Source organism: Nelumbo lutea, chromosome 2, assembly GCF_056320005.1.
Source record: "Nelumbo lutea isolate HS-2025 chromosome 2, American lotus-T2T, whole genome shotgun sequence".
Taxonomy (NCBI): domain Eukaryota; kingdom Viridiplantae; phylum Streptophyta; class Magnoliopsida; order Proteales; family Nelumbonaceae; genus Nelumbo; species Nelumbo lutea.
This window is the reverse complement of record NC_142685.1, coordinates 895003-905876: the sequence shown is the minus strand read 5'-3', so window position 1 is coordinate 905876 and position 10874 is coordinate 895003. Positions and strand designations below refer to the sequence as shown.

The 10874-nt window shown below is 42.0% G+C and overlaps 1 protein-coding gene across 1 annotated transcript; it reads left to right on the top strand.

The window, feature by feature from the left end:
* The first annotated feature begins 7655 nt into the window (after positions 1 to 7655).
* On the top strand, positions 7656 to 10712 carry LOC148867992 (methylesterase 17-like). The gene is made up of 4 exons (XM_088970382.1): positions 7656 to 8140; positions 8282 to 8422; positions 9911 to 10045; positions 10198 to 10712. The coding sequence occupies exons 1-4, from the start codon at positions 7865 to 7867 to the stop codon at positions 10474 to 10476; spliced, it is 831 nt and encodes a 276-aa protein (XP_088826508.1). The 5' UTR covers positions 7656 to 7864; the 3' UTR covers positions 10477 to 10712.
* The last annotated feature ends 162 nt before the right edge of the window (positions 10713 to 10874 follow it).

The following is a 10874-nucleotide window of genomic DNA, read 5'->3' as shown; positions in this document are numbered from 1 at the left end:
ACCGGCTCAGTTTAAAACCCCTTCTGTACGAGCCCACCATCAGGTTGTCAAAGCACGACGAGGCGATCAACGACCTTCTTCTTGGCATCCTCGATGCCCTGAGAAAAGATCTCTGTCCTCTCCCTAATATCCTCTTGAAGGTATTTAGCCTGATGCTGCAAGTCCAACCTCAGATCCGCCATATGCTTCACCACCACTCCCATGACCTCGGTGTCTCTCTGAGACCTCGCTAGCCTGGCCTGTGCAGCATGAGAAGCTGCTTCGGCAGCGCAAAAAGCCTCTTCGGCAGCTCATGCCCGCCTCGAACTCCTCTCTGCTTGGGCCACTAAGGCATGGATAGAGGAGTTTACCTACCAAAAGGAAAAATAACGAGAATGAGCAACAGCGAGAAAGGTAATGACAAGGAGCCCGACAAGAAATCGCTGCATGCCCGCCTATATGGTTCAAAGGAAGCTCAGTCCAAGCCACAACCTCCTCGGGGTAAATGGCCTCCCTACTTTTTTGAAGGGCATGGTTCAGCGACAACACGCTCCTGAACTCGCCTTAGCCTCCCGAACCCCGAAGACCCAACTCGCATATAAGCAGTCTCAGTGTAAGGAGCCTCCGTATAAGCAGCCTCGGCGTAAGGGGCCCCTACCGCTTCTTGTATGGGCGGATCCACTGGCAGGTAGCCTGGCACCTCAGGCTCCGGATCTTGGGGCAGTTCGGCACAAGTCCGTTTGGCAACTCGCTTCCTCCTCTTCATGGCATGAAACAGGTTCCCACCACAGGTCTTCTCTGCGTCCATCACACCTGCACAAAGAGCTCGACATCAGGAAAACAAAAGAACGGAAAGGAAAACAAAAGGCAAGCCTCTGAGCAATGAACCTACCCGAACTCAGGCCGGCCTGGATGAGCTTGGCCTCCGTTAGATAATGGTGGCATTTTAGCCCAAGCTGGGCCCATTCCCGGAGGCCCTTCGTCGTCTCCCTATCTAGCATAACACCGGCATCGGGGGCAGCCATCCCCCACCCGGTTTGGAATGACCACCCCATTGCACTTCGCACCCCGAAGTAGTCATATTTTCATGCCGGGACCTTGTTGGGAAGATCGTGTAAAAGCTTGAAACCCGGGCGAGGAGACAGGTAGTATGCCCGCCTACGCCCGGGAAGGGGACCCACTTGCTTCTTAAGCATTAGAATGGAGGAAACGATCTCAAGGTCTAAAGGCAAAATCTGTTCGCAGAAGAGGGAGATAGTCCTAACCAAATTTCGGATAGAATTTGGGTGGAGCTGACCAATTGTAACGCCGAAGTGGTTCATAACCTTGACGATGAGATGGTGGAAAGGTAGGCGCAACACAGCGGCAAGCTGCTCCTGGAATATCACGATCTCGTTAGGACCGTGTTACCAAGGGAAGTTGCCCGAGGGTATAAAGTAGGTATACTCCCTAGGCCAGTTAAACTAGGTGATAAGGGAGTAAAGCCCCTCAGGTGTCATGGTTGAGGGCCCAAACTTGTCCAATGTCCGACCTCGACGGGAGGAGGACGCCAAACTACCCGAGGCGACAGTCTATGGGTTTGAACTCTTCCTTGAGCTCCTCCTTGAGCTCTACCTCAGGTTCACTAAGGCTGTCGGAGGTTGCAGCTCGGTTCGTAGAACCTGCATCTGACCCCCTCGAAGAACTGTCTGAGTTATCCGAGCTAGACATCGGGAGGAAAAGAATACTAGGAAGAAAGGACCAACTCACCCAGAAAAAACAAACGGACTACGGAAGGTTGACGTAAGCTAAAAACTTGGACGCGAGCTAAAAAAAATGGACGTGAGCTGGAACTTGGACGCGAGCTCAAGAAGCAAATGCAGGAGAATGGCAATGGAAAGCGACTGAGGATCCCCCACTATTTATACCCATAGTGACCGAAAACCGACGATTCTGATCGAGGCAAATCCAACGACCCACGATCAAGCTGACCGCACGCCTCCTAAGACCGAGATGTGATTGGTCGCACGTCTTTTGAAACTGAAGCAGCGCCGGTGCACGTCTCCCCGCATTGAAGGCAGTAGCAACGTGTTTTTCAAATTTGAAATAACGCCCACTGTCACGTCTCCCAGCCGCACGATTTTTTAAATTTTGAAATAATGTGCATTGTCACGTCTTCCAGCATTTAAAGACGGATTGGCGCGTTCCCTGACTTTTTTTGGCGCTCGAGAAACCCGAAAATCTTCTGACGAACGCACACTTCACGCTATTAGTAAACCGGTTCGAAGTACGGGTCAAATCCACCCGCCACCTCGCAAACTCCCCGTGCCAGGGCAAGCCCCTTAGCGCGAGGAGTGGGGGGCAATTGATGAAGGAAGATTTGGCCCGACCTCTTGACCACCCAACACGTGGCAGAAGCAACAGTTCAGCATGGCAGTACGCTCAAGGCGCAGGCTCCGAGGAGGAACCAGCGGTCCAAGCTCCCCCAAAAGGTGCCCGAACTCTCCCTTTGACCCCGAGCCTTACGAGGAGCGCAAAGGGCAACAACCCAAACTGGCCCGCCCAAGGGCAGTTCGGGTCACACCTCTACCCGAACTCAAGGCTTCACCTTGCACACCACTCCAGCACTTCGACTCCAGGCCACCGAACTGAACAACCGTACCTAACACCAAAGGAGTTCGTATCCTGAGGCGGCACACCTGACTGACTTAGGATCTGACGCTTGACAGCCGCACCTCAATGGCCACCTGCCATCGCCACCTCCAGTCAAAGAGACGGCTATGACGAAGAGAGCAGTGGCAGTTGTCTGCCTCAGTAGAGGTGATGACACCCGAACTGGCAGAAGTGCAGAGGTAATGATACCCGACCTAATATGAGCTTGGGAGTGAGTGCACGAAGTGGTTATAAAAGGCTTTCTTCCCCCGAAGAAGGAGGTATGTGATAACTTTGCGCCATCTGGTTTATTACCTTGCCTTTGAGAAGATACTAACTTGAGTTTCAGAGCACTCTCACCGGGTTTCTCCCCGGAGATATTTGCTTTCTTCTCCGTTTTAGGCACCTTCTACTCTAGTCATAGACAAGATCGTTGACAATTAAGACCGACCAGATTGCGCTCCATCAACATACGAAAACAAAATTTTTGGAAATATAAAAATAGAACGGGAGAAGTTGAAAACCTGGAAGGAGTGGGCCATTTCATTCTGGGCCACCTCCGACCTAAGCAAAATCACAGATGTAAAGTGGTGGTGGATTCGGGGAGGGAAGAAGACTAGAAATACGTAGAGGTATCACCGTATCAGGTAGCCGGACTGATGACGATGATCTTTGACAGTCTGAATATCCACAATAGCGATTGATGGGATTTGATGCGAATTGAATCATTTTTCTTGTAATTTTTGCAGGCGAATTATCTGCTTCGCTATCAACTTTAGTTGATTAGATTGGACCAGGCCCCTTTTGAGGGGGAGATACACACTTGAGAGAAGAGCCAAGCCCAGTTGGCGTACGGTTGACATGTCAACATCAAGACCATAGATGATTACGGACGAAAGGCAAATCGAGGTCGTTTGTGGGAGCCAGTTCTGCTGGCTGGTGAGATGCCAGACAAGGACAGGCCTGCCCTTAAATTAAGCGAATAACGGACATCCCCAACAGGATCAGGCTTTCTCCCGAACCACGAACCTCCCTCCCCCTTTCACCGTCCTCACCCAGATTAATCTAGATTTTAGAAGCAGCATCTATATTATATTATATAGTATATACAAACACGCCCTCTTTCTCTCTCTCTCTCTCTCTCTCTCTCGCTCATTAGGGTACTAGACACAAAAAGATAAGTTGCTCGTGAAAGTTTGGGATATCTGATCAGCCTGATCTCTCTCTCTCTTCTCCCAACTTCAGTGTAATAACTAAAGATTTTTTATTTTTTATTTTTTTTAAGGGATACGATTTATGTTGCAGAGAGGCCACGAAACGAATCTTCTGCTGGCTATTTCACATGAGCAACTGATTTAGAACACCACTATGACTCTATGAGTACGCCACGGATATTCAGATCCTTTCTTTTTCCATAGTTGAAAGTTTCAAGTTTTCAGTGCAGGTGTTCTATTAACATCTTCCGGCCACTTGAATAAAAAAAAAAAAAAAAGAGGACTTCTTTAAAAAAAATCAAAAATTGTGGTATATATGTTAAGAAGGGTATAGGCCCATCGTGATTCTTGAGTCTTGACTGACATAGACATGGCACGAGAGGACAATAAAAATAAACAATATGGATAATATTAAGTATTCCCCCACATTACATGGAAAGTTTGGATGTTCCGATTAATATTTCATCCCTCTCATCTGGCCCAAATCTCTCCTTTTGTCCCACAAATACCTCACACACACACCCCTCATATTCTGCCTTTGTTATTTTCTAATATATAATGTCTGTGAGACTTTTCTCGATCGAAAGATAAAACTTATGCTCTTAACAAACTATCACTAGATTTCCTAATTAAAGCCTAACATGGGAATCGATTCTAATTTTTAAAAGAAATTGATGTTGCACAATTTGGGTACTCCTATCTAGCACTGTTGACTGGTTCCTACCTGGCAACGAACGGCACTGAGAAGAAGATGGTGAAGAATTCTCGGGGGATTTGTCCGGTGGGAATACTCTGACGCTTAAGTTAGAACATTAGAGAAAATAGTGAAGAGTGTAAAAAAGGCTAAGAGTGTAGGTCACACTAGATCACTGAATTAGCTCGGGAGTAAGTAAGTTTCAGATAAGATCTTAGATGTTCAAGAGAGAGAGAGAGAGAGAGAGAGAGAGAGATTCCCTTCAACTAGGGAGCTCTTATATAGGCGTTCTTGTCAAATCGGGTGTAACCTCCACTAGGTTCTGTCATACCTGTTATCTACCAGGGCTGTGCAGGTAATCGTTGCAGGGTATTATCCAATCGGATGAATGACACGTCCCAAGAGGACAAGCACGCCACCATTTGTCGAGAGACGTGGATGCAGTCTGTTGAATTGGCAGGGACTGTGCCGTCGGTCAGGAAATGTGGCACAATCTGACGGGTACAGTCTTGTCAGATAGAAGCTTCTTGAAAGCATAGCGTCGTTTAGCCGTGAGCTATTCTGTCGCGTAGCGAGCTATCCTGTCGCGAATTACTTTGCAATAATCTCCTTAGGGTACTTCGAGGTGACCCCTCTCAAGGTTGCCTTTGGGGCAATTTTTCTGCCCAAGTGTTGGAGCGAGCCGATTATTCTAACTCACAAATTGGGGTAAACATGTCTTGAAGTATTCTCTTTCAGTAGCGAGCTCCCCCTATAACGATGTACCTAACTGCCGTATGAACTGATTACTTAGTCAACGTCAGATTGTGGTGTTTAGCTGTTCCTAGTAGTGAATTATATCCACGTATCATTTCAATAAATCGGATCAAATCATCATCCATCACAAATGTTTATCTTTTTCTTCTTCTTCCACGGCAGTCACAATCATCACAGGTTAATTGTTTTTTTTTGATAACATCATTTATTTGGTGACTCCAGCACGCACAACGTAACTTTGTCCTCTCTTTTTTATGCTAGTCATTGTCGCTCATGGGTGGTTGCGCCATTAATCCCACATTCTGGATCTCATTTTGATAAACTGCTGGACACATGTCGGATGAAAGACGAAGACACTAGTCTTTGGTAACGAAAGAAAGTTTCTCAAAGCAGGTTATTTCCTAAAAGAAACGAGATGCGTCCAACTCATAGAGGTTAATTACAACGATGAAATAATAGCAGGAGCAGGCTAATAGAATGGCCACGTCCTACAATAAAATGATAAACGTCCCGAGATACCCTTCCAAAGTGACAAACTGACAACCTTATAAAGTAGATAGCAGACAATTTCTTTTATAGTTGTTGAAGGTTAATATATTGCTATTTTAATTTTTATAGGAAAAAATAAAATATATACAAATTAAATATTACCATTTTAATATTTAGACATGAAAAAAGAAAAAAGTTTTAAAAAATATTTTCAAATATAAAATACATAAAAATATAAAAATTATAAAAACATAAAATATTATAAAAATTGTAAATAAAATAAAAAAATGTTTTTAAATTATAGAAACTATAGAAATTGATAAACAAAATCAGAAAATTAAAATTGTAGAAAAAACACCAAAAATTATAGAAAAACATGAAAATTACAAATAAATAACAAAAAATATAGGAAAATTTATAGATTGTAGAAAATAGAAAAATGTAAAAAAAAATAAAAATTATAAAAAACATTGGAAATTATAACAAAACACTAAAAAACAAGAAAACGGAAAACTGAAAAAGATCAATTTTCCTCTAACTCACCATTCAAGGTTGATTTGGTCATAAAAATTATTATTTATGTTGGCATAGACACCTCTATTAAGAAGTATTAATGGTATACTAACGGAAGATGAATTTTGAAAAATAAAAACTTAATAATATGATGAATTTTAGATATTTTAAAAATTTGTAATAAATACATTTAAGAAGAATGTTGAAAATTTATGATAAATTTTAAACAATTTCCCAAAAATAAATAGAAACTGACAGACAGTCTACCACCACAAGCACAAATATAATGCATGTGTTGACTCTTGAAATTAAATTAGTATTGGGCCAGTTATGGTTACAAGTTGTCAAAAAGACTCAAAACTCTGGCGTCAATCTGCTTATCTGCAGCCCTCGTCTGAGACGGTGACCTGTCAAGTAAATATATAACTATACATATATAGAGAGAGAGATTACTTGCTGCGCGCAGTTAAAAGTCGTCGTTTATATATATATATATATAATACAAGAGTTATTCTCTTTAAACGCAAGCGAATGCGACCCTGACCTCTACATTCAACGCAATTGACCTTGAAAACCCCTTCCATTCGCAAGAAGGCCTCTAATGCAACGCAACCGATAGATATGATTGACCGACCTTCTTCTATACATTATATTCTGTGTGCGCTACGTACGTGTGTCCATCTCCATACTCCATTCCCTATCATGCCAAAGCAATACCCTAAAGGAGGAAGTGACTAATTAGAAATGTATTGCTTGCTAGTTATACTTGCTATAGTTATAATTTGTAAAGCACAAATTAAAGCATATAATCATGTCCAATCTTGTTAATTAATCAAATCGCTTCATTAACAAAAGTAGATAGGAGTGATTAAACTAGACTTAATTTTTTTAATATATATATATATATATATATTTAAAAGAAAAAGAAACAATTCTTAATTTTTGTTAATTACATATAAAATCGAAAAAGAAAAATCAAGGAGGATTTTTGTTGGCCCATCAAAAATAATTTATGTATTAAGCTAGATAGGTCAAATATAAATTCAGTGAATTAAGCTAATTAAGAAGCAGACAAACGTCCTCTATAAAAATGAAATATATATTGGCCTTTGATTGATGATGATAAATCTCGGTTCCCAAGGACATCCGGTAGTCCTCTTTATTAATTTTATCACACTTGCAATATTCACGATATTATCTATTTGTATTTTTTATACGGTGTGGACTTTAAAGACTTAATTAGGAGGCGGCCCAAGTCCCAACCCGGCCGAAGACCAAAGTCGGTCCCAATTAAAACCCAAACCAAACTGGTCGGTCGACCTCACCTAAGGGGCACAAGGGCTGTCTCATAACTATATAAGCAGTGCAAAGTGCAAGGTGGAAAGTGGAAAGTGGAAAGTGGATACTGGAAAAGGAAGGGAGTTTTTTTTTTTTTCAGTAATTCATTTCACATAAATATAAAGCTGGGTTGTAACTTGTAACGTTTGTCATATTAATTAGGAAAAGTGAAGAGTGAAGACGCCTGACTCTAATAGGTAAGCTAGCTAACTAGGCCGACGGACGAGGGGAGAGGGAGAGAGAGAGAGAGATGGTAATAGCCAGTGAAGATGGGAAGGGGTTAGTAATGGGGATACCTCCCTTCTCTTCCAGAGCCGCTCACTTCGTGCTGCTGCATGGCATCGGAGGCGGTGCCTGGTGCTGGTATAAACTCCGGTGTCTCATGGAGAGTTCCGGTTACAAGGTAACGTGCATCGACCTCAAGAGCGCCGGCATCGATCCTTCTGATCCCGATTCAATTCTTTCGTTCGACCAATACAATCAGCCACTCGTCGACTTCTTGTCCCACTTGCCGCAGGACCAAAAGGTAAACTCTCATCCATCGCTACCTTCTTCTTCTACTTCTTCTGATTTCTGGTATTAATATATAAATATATATATTAATTTTGCTGGATTTAATTAGGCCAATATTAATATTAATTTTGCTTGGGTTGGGCTGATTGGTCAGGTAATATTGGTGGGACACAGTGCGGGAGGACTGAGCGTGACGGATGCGATTTATAAGTTTCCGAAGAAATTAGGGATGGCGATCTACATAGGAGCAACGATGCTTCGGTGGGGGTTCCAGACGGACCAGGATATCAAAGATGTAATTTTCATGACTAATTTGACTTGTTCTCATATTGCAACTATACATGAACTTAGCTAGTTAGCTAGTTGCCTAGTTCATACCATACTACCTAATCGTCAAACCCTTCCTCTTCTTCCTCCTCTCTCCTCAGACCTCACATTATCACATACATAGTACTAGTACGTACGTTTCTTAATTGCTTGTTCAAATTACAGAGTGAGTACAGAGACGGTAATTCCTTATTAATTAAGGGTATATCCTAATTTTGTATATATATATATAATCTATTGATGGAGTGGAGGATAGGATAGGAGGGTCCGAACTCTGAACTGTGAATTGTGAAATGGATGGATGGACATGGAAGCTGGAGCGGCCATTGGAATTGGAGGCGGCTGAGCTGCAGAAATGGCGCGTTGAGTCCTGTTTGGGGATGGAGGCAACCTAAAAGGTAAAAATAACATGGAATGAATGGGTTGAGACTTGGGTGGGGTTACATCTTACAATTTAGGATGGATTTAACTATTACACGACACGTATACCGTATACGTCAGGCCAGGCCAGGCATGAGTATGCCCAAAAGGTCAAGTTTTTACGTACTCTCCTCGTCCAGTCGTCCTCACTCCCCACTCCTCACTCCTCTCTCCTCCCTCCTAAGTCATATTATATACCACATAACATCACATATACTTTTATCATCATCTCCTTCCCTGCATGCCCAACCCTCTCTATCTCTCAAGGTTCAATAATAAATATAAATCAACACTGCACTTAATTACCCCCTATTCTTTCTTTCTTTTTTTTTTTTTTTTTAATTTTAGCGTTCTTGTGGAATCTGGAATCCTACACTTACGCCTTATCCTAATAAAAATTCATCAAAATTCAAAAGATGGTTCTCATTGATCAAGTCAAACTCTGAAAAGTGAGAGTGAGAGTGGATATATTGTTAACATTAGAAAAGAATTAAGTTTGACCAATCAGAACGACCCTGTGTACGTCTTACAAGGCCGTAAGCCACGGTTTTAAATCATCATCATATATCATGACGTATTGGTATTTAGTTATTTATCAATACCGAGGAGGACCAAGACTGGCACCGTTTTAGCTGAGGCCGAGGGTGAATTAGGATTTTTTTGGTATTCTGTGTCATACATCATTAATAACTTCCCCTTTTTTCCCAAAAGTACTGGTTGCGGGATTATTCCATTACTGAATAAACCAGCTAACACATGGCCCGTGTCATTCCATTTTCACCTGTAAAAAATTAAACAAGAGTTTGTAAGTACAATGCATGCAAGCTTTGCCTAGATTTTCTACTCATTTTTCCTGCCCACTCCCTATCCGCCCTGAGTTGCAGCCACACATCTCTTAATTCATAATAGAGATGTATGACTCTAATTCAGGGCGGGTAAGGAGTGGATAGAAAAAGTGAGTAGAAAATCCCGAATGGCTTTGTACATCTGATCTGACCTTGGTGGTGTATGATGATATGGAACAATGAACAAACAGGGGGCTCCAGATCTTTCCGAGTTTGGGGACGTGTATGAATTTGGATATGGATTGGGAAGGGATCATCCTCCCACCAGCGCCATTATAAAGAAAGAGTATCAGCGCAAGATCATCTATCACATGAGCCCTCAAGAGGTAATTTTCAATTTTGCCCCTGATCACATGTACATAATCTACTCCAAAAGTCATCAACTAAACTCATATGAATTATATATATCAGCCTCCCCTATTTCAAAACTCTTTTAAGTGTTGATTTATGTTTTTGTGAATTGTGGTGGGTGAAACAGGACTCTACTCTGGCATTAATGCTTCTGAAGCCAGGGCCGCTTCTGGCATTACTAGGAGCGCAGTTAATTGAAGGAATAGGTGCCGATGATATCACTCGAGTTTACATAAAGACATTGCACGATCAGGTCATCAAGCCCCAGCAGCAAGAAGCCATGATACAAAAGTGGCCGCCCTCTACTGTGTACACGTTGGAGAGTGACCACAGCCCTTTTTTCTCTGCTCCTTTCATGCTATTCACTTTGCTGCTCAAAGCCGCTGCTTCAGCAAACTGCATTTAGACTCTACCTATGACGTACCTATGTTTCTCAGCTTGCTTCTTCATCTCCATTCTCCATTCTTCATTCCACACGCATCAACCAACCTTTATATCAATATATATATATATATATATGTATGTATTTTTTACAAATAAAATTTTAGATTTTATTTATTAGCATTTAATTAAACAAGGTAAGGAGGCAGGGAGCTAGCCCTCACCTTAGACTTTAAAGTTCAATTAGAGAACAATTGAGTATATTTTCTTGTACGTGTAAGTCGAACAACATCAAAATCTAAGTCAAAATGGTACGCGAATAATAATAATAATAATAATAATAATAATAATAATAATAATAATTGATGACAGACAGGCCAGGCCACAGCAGCCACCTTTCAAAAATTAAGGCAGTTGGCATGC